General features: G+C 46.2%; 2 protein-coding genes across 3 annotated transcripts; one reads left to right on the top strand and one right to left on the bottom strand.

The window, feature by feature from the left end:
* Positions 1–14,009: 14,009 nt before the first annotated feature.
* Positions 14,010–14,946, top strand: LOC131671644 (N6-adenosine-methyltransferase TMT1A-like). Its single transcript, XM_058948233.1, has 3 exons — positions 14,010–14,286; positions 14,355–14,614; positions 14,686–14,946. The coding sequence occupies exons 1-3, from the start codon at positions 14,010–14,012 to the stop codon at positions 14,944–14,946; spliced, it is 798 nt and encodes a 265-aa protein (XP_058804216.1).
* A 511-nt stretch (positions 14,947–15,457) lies between these two features.
* LOC131671632 (putative uncharacterized protein DDB_G0282133) lies at positions 15,458–19,649 on the bottom strand. Of its 2 annotated transcripts, none has more exons than XM_058948211.1 (3): positions 19,439–19,649; positions 19,237–19,345; positions 15,458–19,047 (listed from the first exon to the last, which is right to left on the bottom strand). In XM_058948211.1, exons 1-3 carry the CDS (start codon positions 19,510–19,512, stop codon positions 16,441–16,443), a joined length of 2,790 nt encoding a protein of 929 aa, XP_058804194.1. In that variant the 5' UTR covers positions 19,513–19,649; the 3' UTR covers positions 15,458–16,440. The 2 variants fall into 2 exon arrangements, with proteins under 2 accessions (XP_058804194.1, XP_058804195.1); XM_058948212.1 differs by having other exon boundaries at positions 19,245–19,345.
* Positions 19,650–20,034: the final 385 nt, after the last annotated feature.

Genomic DNA, 20,034 nt, shown 5'->3' with positions numbered 1-20,034 from the left:
TGTAATATGTGCGCTCGATTCCAGGTTGGGAAGCTACGGTTGTAAAGAGGCTGACGGCTCCGCATTACATAGTAATATCCCAAATTGATTGCTCAATGCCAGCGAAATTGGGGTTAAAAGCAGCTCCAATTCGAGGAAAAAAAAAGATGTCAAGATGCCAAGTAAAAAGGCTGAGCCGGCGAATATAATAATGGCAGCTGCTGCGCCTGCGGCTGGGGTGACTGGCGGCGGCGTCAGGTAGAACGCATATAGGGCTAGGGCGTCGCGACGGAACGAGAGAAAAAAAATCCAGCAAAACGGGGAAAAAAAAAAGAAAGCTGTTCGCAGCTCGTAGCCACGAAGTTGAACTGGTTGGTGTTCGCTTGATTACGGGATAATGATCGATTCGATTGAGACCGGGGCTCGCGTATACAGCGTCACTTATTCGCGACCCGCTGGCTCGCTCGATCGAATTTCTTTTCACTTGCAGCCAGCTCGTTTACCGCGGCAATTGCTCACACCCTCGGTGGATTCTCTCTGACCTCATGCAAATGTTCGGTTTCCGAACGGGACCGCGCGCCGGGAACAACCGTTACTCGTCAAAACTAAAAAAATAAAACAACAAACCGATATTACACGCACGAACGCATACGCGATGTCAGATCATAATAGCTTCTGTTCAATTATTCATTTAGAAATGTCTCAACTACATACATTATCATTGATTCGATATTAATAATGGAGTATACTTTGATCGAGCGCCATGCAGATGGTATGCATCAACATAATAATAATGTGATTATTTTCATCAATATTGTAGAATAAAACTCTTGCTCGGTCGATTGGCTTATCAACGTGTCAATGGCAAACGCAACTTGCCTCTGCTTCGCCTTAGCGATGCAATGTTTTGCTACGATGTTTTGGCGTTTTTCGAAGGATTCCAACACCCAACGCAAGCTTCCATTGTGCAAATCGGACCGGAACGGCGTACACGTAAATACATGTATTTACGTCGTATACACGTGTAAAATGAGCCGTGAGGCTCGGCTGGCTAGGCGCAGGGCACTGCACGGCATCGCGTGTGCCTTTCCAGTACTGTTATTATTGTTATTCGGAAAGTCGCATAGACGCAAGCCGGAGATGGTTCCAGTGGGCTTTCATCCAGTGCGAATGAGAAACATAGCGCGATAGATAAACGAAAGGCCCGTGCAGTCTGCGCGCAGGAGGATCGAGATGCATTTATCACGATTAGTTGCTTTAGTCACGCTGATCTGAGATTAGAAACGCGCTGCGGCTCGGGCGTGTCGGCCGGCGCTACGATACGAGCACTTGGCCGTGCGAGCCTCATTGGCATCAATTTCCTACGTTGGCCTTTCGCAGGTATCGCAGAGGCATCGCGGAGATTATGCGGACAACGGTCGCATAATGATTCGCGCTGATGTTTTAGGCGAGGCGCGGCCGACGCGGGCAGCGGAGCGCGCAACACCGGAGAAACGAACACAGCGGAGCGCTCGTGGATTAAGACCACGAGAAGCGCGCTGCACTCGAGGCGCTCGGCTGATGATGAACGATTGCGCCGAATGAGAAGTGGCGGCGAAACAATGGCAGAGCGCGCCGAGGATGCGCGATCTCGGCTGCCGCTCGCCGCAAATCAAATAAACAGCCCCCATTCGGCTCGCGGCTGATCCTCAACAACAACATAGCGCGCGCGAGCTATTGTGCGCCCGACGTGGTAGCCATGCCCGCGGGCTCCGCCTCTGCTCAACAGTGCGCGCCAGTAGTGCCGAGCCTCGAGGCGAGTGTTCTTTGGCAATGTTTATTTGCCGATGAATCAAGTACGCGACCTGTCACGCGTGTTCCGCGCGAAAAGCGCGCCCGGTCCTTACAATTGCATTATAATGCGAGCTACGCTCTCGTACCCATCGCAACTTCATTGTATTAATACGCGCATTGTAGGATGCTAAAGTATCGCGTTACGAGCCGAGTGGATTGCTATCTCGCCGGGGCATCTGCGTTACTCTGCTACACGCCAAATGGACAACTCCGTGTACTCGTGTACTCCCTTTCGACGCTCGTTACGCGTACGCAAGCGTTATCTCCGCTCGCGTTGAGTTCGCGCCACTCCAATTTGCTGGATTATCCGCCGAAGTCGTGGACCGAGGTGCGCGTGCGTGCGGCTAATTCCCATGGAGTTGAGGCTCGAAATGACGAGTGCAGGAGGACAAAGCGACAGCCTCGACGAGGATTAATAGGTGCATTCAGAGCTGAGGTGTGATGGACTAGAATGACGCATCGTTGTGCCTTTGTGCTGCACACGGCGACTTTTCTCCCGGTAAATCTGCCTGCTTGGCGACGGGGCGCAGACAATGGCGGCCGCGTGTCCTCGCGACCAGTGCAGCGTCGGCGTATAGTGGCCTGCGGACGCGGGCCAACATACAAATAACGGGCGAGAGAACTGCTGCGCGAGGTGCGACAGCCTGAAAATGTAGCCGCGCGGAAATGCGGATTAGGCTGTAATAATGATCTGCGGCTTGCGAGCTGTTGTACTTCTCGTGTTGCTTGCATGTGCGCACTTCCGATCGGCCGATCAGTCTTGTGCCTGTTCTTTTTTTCTCGTCGGTTCTCTCTCGCCGGCGCGAACGAATATCCCGGCAAACAAGCAAATAATGCTGCCGACGCGCGAGGGAGAGACACGAGGCGCATCTCAATTTTCCCCAGTCACAATACTACAATGCGCCCAACAATGGATCCATCAATGTCGCGCCCCGGCTATCCGACACCAGCCAGCTCCACTCGCTGCTCTCTGCTCGCTGCTCGCTGCTCGCTGCTCGCTTGCTGCTCCCCGATCTGCCCTACCGTTAAATTAGCTCTCTTTATCTCTCGGCTTGCTGTTACCGTGCAGTCTCGGCCCTCGGGATCCGCCGCCTACTGCCTGCGCGAGTACGGATCCCCGATGCGCCCGCGCGTATCGGCATACACCTCCGAGCCGACCACACCTCTCACCTTTGCAACCCGCGCCCCTACCGATCTCTCCGACCTTGTCACTTATCGCCTCCTTTGCGCACTTATTGCTTCGCTGACATTGCCGATTCTGCGATCTTCACACTTGTTGAACGTGAAAATGAGTTTGTCGTCAACCAAAACGATTGCTTTGAAACCGCCATTCCTATTCCACCTTGCAAGTCTCCTAATACGTATGTGAAGGCTGTAGAAGCATCGAGACGTGTGATATACATGCAAGAGAACGCCAAATGATAACTTGTCACGAGCATGAAATTGAGACAAATCTAACGGATTACAATGAGAGAACAAAGGACCATTCTGAAATACGACGTGAGAGAGCACAATAAAAGGATTAGGACACGAGTAAGAGAGAGAGAGAGGGCCGGGAAAGAGAGGTAGAAGAGAAGCCGCTGTCGCGGCGTCGATATAACAGGGTTAAAGTAATAAATTAAGAAAAGAAGCGCGTCCGAATGAACGCACATGGGCATGCACGAAAACACGTGAAAGGACCTGTGTGAGTCGACGATGAAAAAGCATAGAGTGCAGGCGACGTCAGCCTGTTGTGTGTAAATTGGCGCGCGAGACTGATAGTGTCGCGTAATTTTGCAGTTATCCACACTACTGGTAAAAGAGTTGAGGCATATATGGGTCGATTGGCCAACGGACCATTAATCACCCGGACTGCGCGTACTTGGTCGTCTCTGTGGCGAGCTGACGTCTTGCTTGACTCGCGCGCCGCGTCAAGTCGGAGGACTAAGAGGAGGTGAAAAGCATACGACAGATCACAGGCGACTTTCTGCTCGGCCGCACGTTTGTCACTCTCTCTCTCTCTCTCTCTCCCTCTCTCTTTCGAGCTGCTTTTACATACTATTAAAGCTTTTGAAAAACCAGAAAGAGAGCCGAGAGAGAGACACCTATTGCTCGTCCTCTTTCAGCTGCGTTCGCGTATGCACGGAGAGAAACGAGCGCTGCGTGTGTCAGTGGATATGATATAGTCGCGTCGGCGATGCCGTCGCATTTGTATAGTCAGACATTAGCTGCACTGCAGCCTCCAAAGAATCTTGTTGTTGCTGCTTTCACTCGCTCACTGTTTCATGTGAGTTCTCGAAAATACACGACTCGACTCGTTCGGTCAGTTTCCATTTTCTCGGATCATATTGAATAGTTGCCTTTCAGTATTCTCTCATCTTGGTACATGCCATGGGTGTACTTACATAAGACTACGTAGAGGACAAATGCCGCAAGCCGTCGCGACAAGAATAATGGAATAATGGACAGAAATGAGCGTCCATAAAAATGCGCAACGAGAAGAGCAATGTGAGGGTATAGTTTGAGCGGTGATTAACGCAGCTGCACAATGTCATGCGCGTGTTAGCTGGTGGGCAGGGTAAAGCGCGAGCAGGCAGGCAGCAAAATCGTCGAATCACTTGGTTACGCATGCACGCCGTGCTGCGTCAAATAAGTGTGTATATCTATGTCGGGCAAATAGAGCGACACAGATCCGTGTACACGTCTCCTCCCCTCGGTCTCTCTCTCTCTCTCTCTCTCTCTCTCTCTCTCTCTCTCTTTTGCTATTATTACAACATGCTGTGGTCTTTTTTGCTGCGTGCGTGTGTGGTAAACACAGATTGGAGGTGTTGGCAAATGCAATGATGGCTCGGTGGTCTCTATTGCTCCGTGGCTCCATTAGTTCTGGGCAAAACTGTGCAGCTGTCTCCTTTCTTTGCTCGTCTGCAGCCACGTGAATTTCCAGCTCTCGACAGTCGATAAATCCAAATGATTTCCTTTCGGAGAGCGCCAATGGAGCGCGAGCCTGGCTGCGCGCTCGACTCGGCTACGGCGTGTACGCATGCCAACGCGAGCCGTTTTTACGAGCGACTTTTTAGCTGAATATCAAGGTGACGAGAGCACATCGGATGCCAGTGCCGGGAGACGAGGAACAAGGATTATTGCAGCAAAGTGCAGTGCGGCCAACAGGCGCTCGGGATTACAAGGCGCTTGCGCGTCCGGCAGAGTCCTGGCATTGGCTAGTACGTGCGATGTCGCCCGTGCGCGACGCCGAGGACGAGATCGTCGCGGGAAAGATGAAAAGCACCGCCCCATGCGCGCGAGCGAGAGAGAGAGAGGTGGGCCAACGGCTCGGCTGCGCAACGCCATTAGCGCATCGGAGAAATACCGCTATTGCACTCTAGCCGTCTAATATAAGGTATCGCAAGGTCGAAATGACGCGGATGAACTGACAACGGCGACAACGAATCCAAGCCCAACAAGTCACACATGTTCGTTCGAATCTCGTCGATCGACGGATGTGCAACTTGGCTTCCGTTATTCCGTTATTCCGTTATTCCGTTATTTCGCTGTTTCGCTCGTCCCATAGCCTTTCCACTGAGCTGGCTACACGCGTGACCGAAGCACGAATAAGAGTGCAGACGAGTTCCCACGCCGCCACTTCGCATCAAACAAATGCCGCGCAAGATAATTAATTTAGTCGTAGGAAAAGCCGAGGTAGGCTTCAAAGGGGATGCAGCCCGTCTTTCTCTCTCTCTCTCTCTCTCTCTACCGTGTGAGGGCGAGGTTCGAGTCGGCGCGCCGCGCCTCTAATTCACTCTTGCCGCTGTATACCTTCAAGCCTCTTAATATTTTCATCAAGTTGCTCGCCTGTCTCTTACTAAGCTACACCCTATCGCTGATTCGACGCTGGTCTTTAGCTAAGTCGTGTGTGCAGCTTCGTAGAGCATCGTGCTGTCGAGCGTCGACATTAATTGGAACAAGTGTCAAAATTCCGTCCGTTCGTCGAAGAAAGGAAGGCATCTGTGAAGCTTGGCCGAGATATACGCATGTTGCTATATTGGATGTTGACATATGAATAGCGTTGGATGTGGGTTCTCGCGTGGCCGCGGTACCATCTTAAAGAAGGCAATAATTCTAATTTCGAGAAAACACGATGGCTAACTGCACGAGTTGAACGTGTGTTGGATCGACACACGAATACATGCGGGGGAAAAAATATTGGAGCGGATGCTCCACCCCTGCCCAGACCCTTTAATAAACCGTTCCTCTCCATAGCAGCTTTTGACCCGGCCAACTGGAAAAGTAACACGGAGAAAAATCACAAGAAGCGAGACACACCGAGTAGAGAAAGAGTCGGCATGTGTCGACAAGTTTAGGGGAAGCACGAGAAAGAGAGATGAAGATGTGCTGCCGCGGAGAAGGGAGAGATCCGGGAACACAGAGGTACGTATATTGCGGCCAAAAGAGAAAAGAAACCGATCGTGCGGAGAGAGCAGCGAGTCGGCATTTCCCTGTGTAGTTCGATCGTGGGCGGAGCGTCGCGCTGCCACAGCATATCCCGCGTGTGTAAAGCAAATTGTCAATGTTGGGCATTGTCGGGCCCCAAAAGCACTGCCGAGCCACAATAATAAATGGCCGTTTTGTCGGAAGCACTGCGCGCGCGCCGGCCCGCCACTATGACCAAACATCTTTGTCGGCCTGGTCGTCGCGTCCCTTTCTCCTAGCGACCCACCGACCCAGCGACTTAACGTCTAAATATATCCTTGCCGACAATCCGACTGATGACTTCTTCAAATCCGATCATAACAAGACTACTCTTAGCCCGACCATCTCGACTGTTATGTTTTATCGGCAGCTCGTTGCACTGCAAGCTTGCACGAGCATCCAGCGCCAGACCGACTCGACTGCTCGGAAGCTCGGGATTGGTCGACCTAATCGGACTCTTCGCTCGGATCCAGGATCGTCGCTGCCGAAGCAGCCAGCAGAACATTGCTCTCCCTCGTGTTCTACGACCATAACAAAATCAATAACGACACCTTTTTCCAGCGTTAAACCGCAGGCAAGTCTGCGCAGAAACCAATCGCACGTGGAAAGTCCCGTCTGTTTTGTTCCCACGAGCACAAATCGAGAGGCGTGCCAACAGATCGGACGTTGAAAAGTCGAGCGTGCAGGCGACTGTTCTCGGGTACGACGGATAGGTCTCGGACGACTGAACGCCGGAACTGGAACTTGTCGCCGTCGGATCGGGCCAAGTGCAGGAGAGCGCGAACGAAGAGGCAAGACTCGACGGCGTGCGCGTGCGCGAAATATTGGCACCGATGGTCGGGCATTAGTATTTTACTACCGGGGCATTATGCGCGGCATCAGGCGTGTTGGAGAGAGAGAGAAAGCTTTGGCGCGCTAGCATGGGGCGGCCATTGTGCGGCGGCGGCGGCGGCGGCGGCGGCAGCAGCGGCGGCGGCGGCAGCAGCGGCGGCGGCGGTGGCGGCGGACGCGGCCGAGCGGCGTGGAGCCCATTGTCCGCGGGATGGCTGCGCGCGCTGCGTGCGCCTTTTCGACTGTGCAATCTGGCTTTTTAGAGCTGGCTTGGCTGGCTCTGGCGGGCATAGCGTGACGCAACGGAGACACGGATTGACGAGCCACCCCGCGGCGCGCAGTTATATTTGTTCGGCCGGCACACTCCCGACCGCTCTCTGCGAGCTGGCCACTTACGCGAGCCAGCCGCGGGTCGCGCGACCATCCTCGCTCCTCCGTGCCCGCCAAACTCTGCTGCCGCTTGCGGCGTCTCGGATTTACTTGGAAGGCGCGTCAATTATCGACGCGCCCGCTTCCTCGCTTCTCCTGCTGTCGAGCCCTTTGTAGCTAGTCCGCTGCAACTGGATCGTCCGAATGCCGGCGACTCGTCAGAGAGAAAGGACTAGCGCGGCAATCGAGCTGGTCGAAATACCAAACAGAACTTATCGACAATCTTGGCTGCGTGGTATGTCGGAGAGAGAGAGAGAGAGAGAGAGAGAGAGAGACGAGCATGGCTGCTGCATTTTTTCCTCGAGGGAAACCTGTTTTTCCAGGAGGCGATCACGCTGAAAGCGCGAGAAGCTGCATCTGCGAGCGCGTTCGGCTGCGCGCATGGCGCACACAATGCCTCGACAATGGGCCCAGCCCCGCCCGATCGCGCCCGACAATGGCCTGGCATGTTTTTCAATATTTAGCCATCATGACTTTTCGACGCGGCTCTTGCCAGCCGGAATCTCCGCGTCCAATCGGAAAACTAGACAATTCAATTAGGCCACAGCTGCAGCCCCACCGCCGACATCGCTTCCCTCACCCAGCACTTCCATTCTCCTCGTCTTCTTCGGCCCTCATTTCGACAGCTTCTTTCTTTTCTCTTTATTTATTCGGCTTTTTAATACTCGCCGACAATCGCGCCGAGATCCTCTTTCTGCCCAGCAAATTGCCGCGTCTTCGCAATAACCGGCAAATAACACGAGCTGGCCATCTCAATCAAGACTGCCGTCTAAACAGTATCCAGTGGGTAAACAAACTTTTTCTTCGAAACTATGCTGTTTACTAAAAAGACAAATTCCAATTGTGCGCGCAAGGCTTGATTAACGCTCATTTCGGGCTGTACGTCGATCGTTGTATTGCTTGACTCTTTACACCCAATACAATGCGAATGCTCGAACGCACATTAAAGACGTGAGAATGAGTTTATTTGTATTTTCTGTAAGAGATTTGTCATTCGAATAGCAACTTTACAGAAGGGTCCGTCGAATATTTCAACGAAGCCGGATCATAGAGGAGAGCACCCCGTGGAAACATTATCGTGCCGCCGGTGGCCCATCACGTCAAAATCTCAGCTATCGATCGGTGCGGGCCTCCTCTTTGATCTTGGATCTTTCCGAGCAAGCCATCAAGTGGTGTATAGCGCCGCGTATGGCCACTGCATCAGTCGAGCTTTCGAAAAACGTTTGACGCCTTCTTTTCTCAAAGTCAGCTCTTACAGCCTCGAGTCAACAGCCCAAAATTGATTGAATATTTGTCCGTTGATGCTCGCACGCATCAACGGACTTGTGTACGCTCACAGCAAGAGCCGTTTAATAGATCGGCGGCTGCCGCTGCTGTTTCTCGTATTACAGTCGGCTGCGCATCGTTGGCTCAAAGGTTGTAACATCGCGAGATCGACTGCGGAGATAACAGTGGCGTTGCGACATTCGGAGCTGTTGGACGAACGTGCCGCAGGATAAATACGGAGCGGCGCCGAGGCTGCGATCTATAAGCAGGCGAGCACGAGGCATTAACGCGGGCCGGCAATGGTAGCCGGCAGCCGCCCCCGAAGCCCCAAGCCTGGTCGGCCTTTCTTGCGCGCGGCATATTGGACTCTCGGGACTCGCCGCGGCTGCCTGAACCACCACCCACTTGCGGCTTGCCTGCTTGCACGCTGCTTTGTTTTGGCGGCCGACATCGAACCTGCTGCAATCTGTTTATTTGGGCCGCGTCGCGTCGAGCGCAACTGAGCGTTGCGTCGTCGCTGTCCGCGCCTCGGCTCGACTCGCAAACGGGGACAATCGACGGCGACGATAAGTTCGGGAAGAGATTTATTTTACAGGCGGAGGTCTCTTGGCGGCGAGAGAATGCAAATGGGCCTCGGTTAGGGGAATATTTCTGAGTGAAGACGTTTTGGAGAGTCATGCGCCCGCTGAGCCGAGCGAGTTGCAAGTGCTAATGACTTTACCGGCTTTTCTTCTTGGAGCCTGCGAGTCCTCGGCTTTTTCGCTTTTCACGAAGCATGACACTGATGAGACCCGACAAAAGCTTTGCGGCTTTATTCACAATGCCTCCTCGCTTCGCGTTACGTCGACAACTCGCCAGGACTCCTCGATTCTCTCCACGTGCAAATCCCTGCCTTTTCCTCCTGTGCCGACTTAATTATCAACCCTAATCATGGCCGCTAAGTATTTTCAGCATAAATCATGTTGCTCGGAATTTTCAAAGAACCATTCCGGCTCTGCGGCTTACAGCTTAATTCGCCATTCCTCTCCTCTTCGCGATCTCGTCAATCGTCCGATTGTCTATTTCGTTTTTTATCTTCCATTCGCTTTGTCGAATTTATCAGTCGATTCTTCAACGGTCTAAGCATGTCTCCTGCGAGCTTTGCGACCATCCAAGAGGACGTGTTTTTAGAACGATAATGCGATTCTTTTCACGCATTCTCCATGATCGCATCAATAAACACCTCACTTCAAATACGTTGCCAAATATATTCCTTATATGTAATTTATGCATTACTAATTAAAACGTATTTACCTCGAAATTGCTCGTGCCGCAATTACTAGTTAGTCTACGCCTAACGATACTTCACACTTCATCTGAACCATCGGAACAATGCTTTTTCAAATTATCTTAATCGTTTTATTGACCTTATATATATTGCAGTGACACGTATATGTACAACATATTAGATTTAAATTAGTAGAAAGCGTGCAAGTGTACGATTACAGTTAAAAAAATTGTTTTTCCTCGTGTACAAAATGGGAATCCGAAGCAATAATTTGTACAACATACAGTTCACGTAGAGCATTACAGCATTTTGTTATATTGATTGCTTAACAGCACTTGAAGACCATCTAATTTAACTTTCCGTCGCATATGAAATTTACAGCGTGGAAATGAAAGTGTACAATAAGATTTTATTTGTAAATAATATATTATTTTATATTATTAAAATAGACAATTTGATAGTTGTTGAGAGTGGTCGGCAATTAGAACGTTGAGTTTGGCATTGAATTATCGTCAGATTATTAGCCGTTATCTAAATTGACGATAGGCATTTTAAGAGTGACTATTGGAATCCGCTGTCTCAGGCACAAGCATAACTGTATTAACACGCAGTTTGCAGAGCTGAGCTTGATAAAGGAAGACATAGCGCGATCACACGTAGACAGCTGTGTGAAATATTGTTTGCGTTTGCAAGTGAGCTGCGCGTGATAGTTGGGCGCTAGATGGGTGCTTTCGTAGAAGCTGGCCAGGCAGTGAGTGACGAATCAGTCGAGTTGCGAGCCGACGCGAAGGAGGCCAGAGAAAAGTGACAATTAACAATTGACGGCATCTGCTTGGAGCCTTGCATCGCGCGCTTTCGATACGTTGTAATCCGCGTTGCACGCCGCGAGAGGACCTGCTCGGTCGATTTCACTAGCAGCTTCCAGCCCGCGTCAATGCTTTCCGCACAGTCGCTCACCCCTTTCATGCCCAATCTGGCGTTCGCATTGTTTTTCCATCTGCGACCAGGCTCTGCGTTTTTTGCTGACGATCCCTCTCGAGCATCGCCATTTCAAAAAACGATCCTTTCATACGCGTGCAACGAAGCGGTGACCAAGTGCTAGTCATTATCAAGATTCAAACCAATGCTCAAAGTACATTAATCATAGTTGATGGTGCGTTCGATTTAACCAAATGAGTCCAAGACCAGCGGAATTATTACTCGGACTGAGCGGTGAACCGAGCCAATAAACATTGGCGAGCGGGGCTACCGTGCAACAATCGTTGCACAATCTCGAAGTAAGGGATAAACGGTAAAGGAATGATTTTGAAAGGCGCAGCGGCGGCGGAACAGCGTAAGCTGGAGAACGCCGATGGCTAAGGTGGAATTCGGCAAGTGTTGCGCGAGTGAAAAATTGAGCGGAACCGAGCGTCGCTTGTCAGCTAGTTGCTGCAGGAGAAGAATGAGACGTCATGCGGCAGCCGCACGCGGCTCCACGAGCCTCGTACGATCGTGGCCAGGCGAGCGTCCGCCTAACCGAGACCTCGAAAGTAGAACATTAGCGCGAGCGGGCTGCCTCGCCGCGGGAGTTTTTCGAAAACGCGTAACATTAGCACTTAGTAGTCTCGGGTCCGAGGCATTGTTTGGACAATAGTGTCAGGTTGGACTCGCCGTTCCCTGGAATTGCCGAGGAAATAAAAATGCTGCCTCGTGCCTCGAGCATGCGACAAGACGCCCTGCTGCTGCTGCTGCTGCTGCTGCTGCTGCGGACCACGACTCACGCCGAATTCCTCGTCTGGCCCGACAGCACAGGCACCCTTTACTTCGCGCGCCATCATTCCTGCAGCCGAAGGGGGGAGGCTAGTGCCGACGATGCGACGAAAAAAGCTCGCTGGTGGCCAAGCTGCCAGTGCTCATCCATAGAGCAGAAGAATCGAGGACATTTGAAAGATGCTGCTGACGACCTCCCCGGTTGGAGCTTTGTCGAAGGCGATTATCCGCTGCATTGTGCACAGAGGAACGGGGCACGTCAGCGGATCGGTCGCGTGGTCGTTCGTTGCGAAACTGAGGTCACGCCTGCCGTCATCGAGAAACCAGTAAAGGCATTAACCCGCAGCGTCAACAAGTCATAACCGATGACAATGCCGAACGAGAGGCGCTCGAGCTGTAACGATGGATGCGTCAGCCAGGGTCATACAGCCCGCCCATGCTGTACTCCACTGCTGCACGCGCCAAAATCGTAACGACGCTTAGCTGCAGTCCGAGTCGTAAGGTCGAGCAGAGACCACCCCCGCCGGGTCGCGCGAGGACACGCGACAAACATGACTAACACGCACCATATAACCCGGCCGCTGAGGCGCGTCGCCTCGTTAGTCAGGCGACCTCACTCTCGCTCCACTTGCGCAGAGCTCCTTCGCCTCCCGGACTCTCGAGCCAAGACTACTCCACGCCTCGCGTGCAACGTTCCACCTTGTCGCGTTTCTCGCTATTCGTTAATATTGGCGTCTTTGCGACAAATGAGTACACCGATCTTGCTTGTACCACGAGATCGATGCATCCGTCTTATCTATGACTGCCGAACAAATGATCTTCGCGGATCCTTCTTCTTTGTCCCGTTATCCGAGTCCATCGTTTGTCACTCGCTGAAACGTGCTTTCGCGTGCAGCAGACCTTCGACCAGAAACACTCGTAGTTATCGTATTGATTTGACAGTTTAGTTGAAAAACTGCTCGCAATTGCAGCACGCGCATCGGATGTGTCATCGGATGGCCTATACTTAGTCAAATATTCAGACCGACTATCTACGCACTCTTGGGCTGTCCGCAGAAGAAAGCCCGACTCGTAAAAAAAAAAATGTTCGGCTCTGAAGTAGCCGTATAGCAACGCAGAGAAAAGCGTGAAAATCCGCCATCCGAGTGTTTGTATGGCTGCCATAAATTTGGGCCAACAGGCTGGTTGGATTTCTTTTTATTTTTCGGGGAAGCAGGAAGGAGAAGCGCAGGGCAAAGGGGATGAAAACAGTGGGTGGCGCCGTGGCCGGCTAGTGCTCGAATCTCTGACACGGCAGTGGTCGTCAGCGGCAGAAGGCTGATAAGGCGCAGTCGGTGCAGCGCGCAGAGCAGCATGCGCTTCGTGTCAAGTAGGCGGGCGCTCGTGCTTGGCTCGTGCCCGCGGACAATGGCGCCATATTGTGCAAATATTGATCAGGAATCGGCAACAATGGCAGAGACAATGCTGGCGCCGACGTCGGCTACGCAAGCTCCTCCCGAGCGAAGAGGGCCGAGGCGTATCCGCTTTCGCGCGGCGCGGCTGAAAAGAGCCCTGGGCGCCCTCCGCCGCGATCGCTCCGGCAAGGCGAGGCGCAATCGTCGCGGCTCAACGATGCTCGGCGACGGCGCGTCAGCGAATTGGCTTACCGCTGAGCACGGGCCGCATGGGAAAGCGGCGGCGCGCGACTTTGCACGGCTCGGCGAGCGACGAAACAACAAAACGCCTACGGATCGCCGCGGCGGCCTGCTCGATCGAGCGATCGAGCGAGCGCGCGCGGCCTCGCTGCTCGCTGAGCCTCTTGTTTCTGGCCCATTCTCTCGCTTCGCCGAGCCCGACCGCTGTTTCGGCTTGGTGCTCGCGTCTCTCCGCTTCGCTGCCCTGCCTCTCGCCTGGCAGCGCCGCACCCGGCCAACCCCACTGACGGCCACCGCGGGCACCGAGCACGGCCGCGTCTGGCTCGGCGCGCTGCTCGCGCTGCTCGCGCTCTCGAGCTTTCGTCGCTTTGCCACATTTATCTTATCGAGCGCGATTGGACCGCTGCTCCTATCGCCGACACTCGAATGTCGACGTCCGACCAGTGTACGAGCAGCGACGGCTCTGCGGTGCCGCTGCAGTGTCTCACCGGCTGTAACAGTTCGGTCATGACGGAAGCAGACAGGCAAGCTTCGGCTGCAGCAGCTTGGACCGCCGGACAAAGTAACCTCCGACAATGAGCAGCGGCGACCTGTGGATGCGCGACCTTATAACGACGTACGGGCTTGCGCTTCTGGTCAGTGCATGTGCGCTAATCGTCTTTTCGTGGAGCTGGTCGCGATTCCGGCAAAATCATTTCAAGTCGTTCCTACTGGGCTTCGAATGCGAATGTGCGCAGCTCGCATCGGCCCACAAAAAGCGCCTGTTCTCGGTACTGCGACAAACAGTCTCGCACGACGAGCTGTTGCGATCCTTGAATCGCATAAGAATCCTGGAAATAGGCGTGAAAACAGGTTAACTATCTTTGAATATCGGTACGGCCATTTGGCAAACGGGTAGCTTCAACTGTGCGAATTTGCAGGTGACAATATTCAATATTACCCTGAAGGGACTCACTTCATAGGAGTAGACTGGAATCGTAAGCTAGGAGAGTACCTTGTCAATGGAGACAGATCGTGGCAGTTTGCTCACGTGATCTTCGAGCGCCTCATTATCGGCGACGGCAGTTGTATGAGAGCCGTTCCGACGGGTTGCGTTGACGTTGTCGTCACCACGCGATCACTTTGCTCAACCGACTCGATTACCGACACGCTTCGGGAAATTCATCGAGTTCTAGCCCCCGTAAGCGGCGCTTCCTATTTGCTCCAATTTTTTTAATGCAACAATCCTCGACTTGACCACTTTGTTTCAAGGGTGGCACGTATCTCTTTATGGAGCATTTGCCAGACAAACCGGGATCTTTTGTCGCATGGATACAGATGATGTTGACTAAAACCAAGATATGGCCTTCGCTTTTTGGGGCTTGCAGATTAGACTTCGATCCGATAGAGCATTTGGAAAGAAGTCGCCTGAAAAACCTCAGTTGGCAACGTATCGTTTTACAAGGCTACGTATCACAACCTCATCATTTGCTGCTATCGAGGCATCATATTATCGGCTCTGCTTCCCGATAGATGTTTATCAGATTTTATAACTTACAAAAAATATACCTATCCAACAGAAATGCTACGCTTTTACCGCAATTCATTAAACCTCCCCCCAATCTACTTGCTTGGACGCGAATGTTTCCTCATTTTCTTTTTCTAATTCTTTCTCGAATTCAAATTAATGTTATTGCAAATTATCACGCTATATTTCTATTTGCATCGCAGATACAATTATCGAATTTCAATTCAAACTAGATATTACTTGCAGCATCAATCAAAAGGTCATTTAGTAGAATATTGGCCTAAATAAATCAGCACTAATCATTTTGCTCTACTCTTAATTTTAAGATATACCTCTCTTCTTATAAAAACTTAGCTACGGCATCAGGTGAATGTCATTTTTCATCTGAGTACTAAATATCAGCTATTAAGATAACATATATAAGCACAATTCGTTATTTGAAAGACAAACAAAAACAATATATTATTTGTGATAAAACTTGAAATTTCATTTTTAATACTCCACTTTGACCGAAAGCATAGTGAACGTAACAATAATCAAATGACAAATTCAATTAGTAAAATGGTTACAATTGGGTAAGAATAATAATTTTCCTTCGCCATTAACAATATGAATATAATTCATAAATGCCATAAATATTAAAATCTTTCCTAATATTACAAAGAGCAGTTTACATCTTTTCACTTGGAGAACTAGTGGCGATACAAATATAACGTATTCGTAGTCGCAAATGACTAGGTTTTCATTTTATTCAAAACAAACTTTTAAAAGCTCACAATTTTATTTTATCATAGACCATAGAAAATATGAATAAGTCTATTAGTCAATACTTTCACATAACTTTCTTGTAATGCTATTCACGGATCATTCTAAAAATATTTATGTAGGTTCTAAACAACAGCATACTTGTCTGCGTTTATTACAAAAATAATTAACGCATAACAATGTACATAATCCGTATTTCTGGAGGACTTTTAATAAAGATCAAAGTAGAACATACAAAGTTATTAAGAAAACATCACAAGATAATAAATTTATGACAATGAGTTATTGAACGGGGAGAAAACTGACTATGCAGTGCTATTCTATTTACATTAATTATGCACTGCATGAACAAAATTAAACAACAATATGTATCGGTACAAGTCAACGTTTTTTATATCAATTAATAATTATTTTTCTTGAAAATAACTGGATGCAAAAACGATCAATATTTGTGTTAATATATTAATGATTTATTTATATTAGAAATAAATCATTACTTGTTTGTTGATATTATTACTTTTATTAGCTCAAAATTGACCCATACTTGGCTAAATCAATGAATAAGTTGAAAATTTATGGAAAGTTAATTATTTTGAAAGATTTGATTTATTAATTGCAATGTTTCTTAAGTCCTCCATGGATACCTATTATTTATACATGGTACATTATATTTATAAATAAATTGCTTCTAGAGCGCTTTTTATTGACCAAGCCTTATAGATTATATTTATTTTCTAGTTTTTATTTTTTCTCTTTTTCAAAGGTATGATACACTCTTCTTCCGACAATAAATCAATTTCAAAACTTTTTCGCTTTTTTGTTAAAGTTTTTTGAGTAGTTATTGTTTTTACCTTTACTGAATCTTGCATATTTTGTGATTTATCTCGATTTTGAATTTTTTTTGTTGGTGATAACTTCTTGCTTTGAATATTTTCTAATTTCTTAATATTGAAATACTCTGATATTTGACGTGGCAGTTTCTTATCACTTGCAAAATTAGAAAGAGTACCCGCTTCTCCTGAATTATCACTACTAAATCTTTTATCGTCAACATGCAGTTCTTTTCGATTTCGCGTTTTCCTTAAATTTATACTTCTATCGTTTGTTATTATAAGTTCAGATTTATCATTTGTTTTACGAATCCTATTTATTAGCACTTGGCAGTTCCGAATGCTATTTGGAGTATTTTTAGATCCATTTGAAATAGCACTTGTAAATTTAATCGTCGGTTTATTTTCAATAGCTAAGTCAATAGCTCGATTTTTTTCTATTTTGGGCATTTTTTCTTTACTAGAGGACAACGTGATTAATGTGTTTTTTATTTTGTTTTTGTGATTCTTGCAATCTCGGGCAGGCGCTTTATGTAAAAGGATATTTTCCTTTATCTTATTATGTTGTACATCGTCTGTATTACTATTTATTTTAATTGTTTGTAGAATTTTCTTTTGTATATCTGGACTACTTTGATTACTGTCTTCATCAGTTATGTTTGAACATTTATTATAAAAATTTCTTGAATTACTCATGGATTTAGTTTCAATACTTGAAATAGGTACTATCCAATCTGATTCATCTGAAGATGAATTTGCTATCACATACTTTGATTTTTTATTGTATGAGTTTCGATTGCATGTCATTTTTGAATGATCTATCAATACCTTTTCAGTGGGATGAATATTTGATGAAGAATAATCAAAACTATTATATAATGTCTTTTTTGCTTTTTTTCTGCAATTGAGTATATCTCTGAAAGTTTTTGTATTATTAAATGTTATGAATTTATTTGACTTAATATCAGAGTTATTTTCAGTTAAAGTTGTTGCATTATATCTTAAAACTGAATTTGATGTTAATGCACAATTAGGTAAGTTTTTATTGATAATATTAATGTTTTTGGATTTCACTGAATCAAGTAAGTTTTTTCTTTTTGTTTTATTTTTACTCAAGTTTGATAAATAATACTTATAGGGAAGTCTTTGAATAACAATCCTACAAGACTTTAACTGAAACTTATTTTTATTAAATGCATTAGAGTTACTGTGGCAATTTATTCTGGGTGTGAATGGTTTTTGTATTTTGTCCGGTTGATTCAAATCAAACTGTGTAATATTGTTCGTACTGTTTTGAATATAACTTTCTTTCATATGAATATGATTTCCAGAACTTGTTTGACTTATTAGATTATTATCTGTAATACTATTTTCTTTAGAATCGGTCTGAATATTATAGTTCCTAATTTTCTGAATTTCAGAATTGTACAAAGAATGAGAATTTACATTGTTTTCATTTGACTCCAATAATTTTTTATTTATATTTTTTTCATTACTTGTAGATGTCAAAGAATCACAGTGATGATGATTTAGTTTTCTTTTAAATTTTGTCTGTCTATGTCTTGCACGGAATAAGAACTTTTGACATCTCTTAGGAGTTTCTAGTGCTGGATGTTCACTTTTTCTAAGTGGCAAGCATTTTCGTAATATTGTTTGTGATGTTTGTAAGCTCAAATTATCCTCAGATACTGGAGTAAATTCAGCAGGAGAATCTGATCGGTTATATAACTTTTTACGTTTAACAAACTTGCTTACATTATCACTGTTTTGATAATTATTTCCATTTTGAATATTTTGAAATTCATTGATTTGAATATTGGCAATAGATTCGTCACTGTCACTGAAAAATATTGAACACATATTGTTTTGTTGGGATTTTGATTTGGAATTTATCTTTTTCATAGATATTTTATCTAAATTAGGATTTTTAGAATTTTTATTTATTTTATCTACACAACTTTTAAACAAGAATGATTGTAATAAATTAGCACTAGCCACTTTTGACTTTTCATGATTGTTTTTTTCAGCTAAACTGAATTTTTCAGTATTTTTACTTATTTTTACAATTTGTGAAGGTTTATCAGAACAATGTATTTCAGTATCAACTTTTGAACCTTCTACAATAGCTATAGTTTCTGCTTTTTTTGTAATATTGTTATTTGCCAAAATATAAGCTGCAGTGTCTACAGAACTGTTAGATGATGTAACAATCTTTACATTTTTATTGCTTAAAGTTTCTGTAATATACTCTTCTCCACTAAGATCTGTAGCAAAACTTTGAATATCAATATATTGATCAGGTTCACAACTACCATCTTCAAGGATAGAAGATCCTGAGTCAGAGTATATAGGACCATTTGTGCAGTTTATATGTAGCAGGTTTCCAGTATCAACCCAATATTGCACCATCGACAATGGTTTACGCATAGGTAAACGTTGCTCTGTTACTTCTGTTAGATTCATTGGTTCATTCAATTGTAATGTATCTATATTCAACTCAGCTTCAGATATCTGAAAGGAAATTGTTTTTATAGATTCACAATAAAAACTTTAGAAAAAATTTTGTTCAATAGAAGTTTTGATGAATAAGTAGATTTATAAATTATGAATATCATTCAAGATGTTTTATTTTCTTCCTTCTTACTAGGCACATTTTTTTATTGAAAAATAAAATAAAAATAGACTTAAGAACATAATTACCATAGTACCGTATTTTTTAAATAAATGGTTCCATGCTCTTTTACGTTTATCCAATATTTTGTTAGATACATGAAAATCGTTTGTAATAACATTATCAGTTCCTGCAATTCTGTAAAAATTAATTAATTTATTAAAAATGTATCAAAGAAAGCCTTATTATTTATCATTTATTTTAATACACGAAAAAAAATGTGCACTTTACTTTTGAATTCCGTTACAGTAAGATTGGGACAATAAATCATTTGCAGTTCTGTAACACTTAACATTTTTCCTCATGACAAAACTTCACATTGAACTATTTATTAATTTATTATTACGGAGTCTTATTATTATATATTGTAAATGACAAAAATACAAACGTGAAAATTGAAAAATTATCGTTAATTGATAAACACATTGTCAAAATAATATAACCTAAATAACAAAACAACAACATATGTATATTATATACATGTATATATATATATATATATATATATAATATATATATAATGGAGACTATAGTCTCCAACTTTATCCAGGAACCATGATCATTGATCTGATTAGATGAAACGATATAGTTTGTGAAGATACAAGTTACAAAGGCTACAACTATCCGAAAAAATTTCGATATTTATCGTTTGCTGGTCGACTTTATGATTAGTGTTACTAGCGTTTAAAGGCCTTTCCACACAAAAAATATTTCTACGTTGTTCTTGTTCCATATGATTTTGTATCTCCCGGAACATTCGTACAGTACATCATCTACTTCTGTGTACATATTGTGTGGTTTAAAAAGTTAAGATGACCAAACGTTTT

The sequence above is a fragment of the Phymastichus coffea genome, unplaced genomic scaffold (assembly GCF_024137745.1).
Source record: "Phymastichus coffea isolate CEN01 unplaced genomic scaffold, Cenicafe_Pcof_1.1 PCOF00131, whole genome shotgun sequence".
NCBI lineage: Eukaryota > Metazoa > Arthropoda > Insecta > Hymenoptera > Eulophidae > Phymastichus > Phymastichus coffea.
The sequence above is the reverse complement of the archived record's forward strand: the minus strand, read 5'-3'. Positions and strand labels throughout refer to the sequence as shown.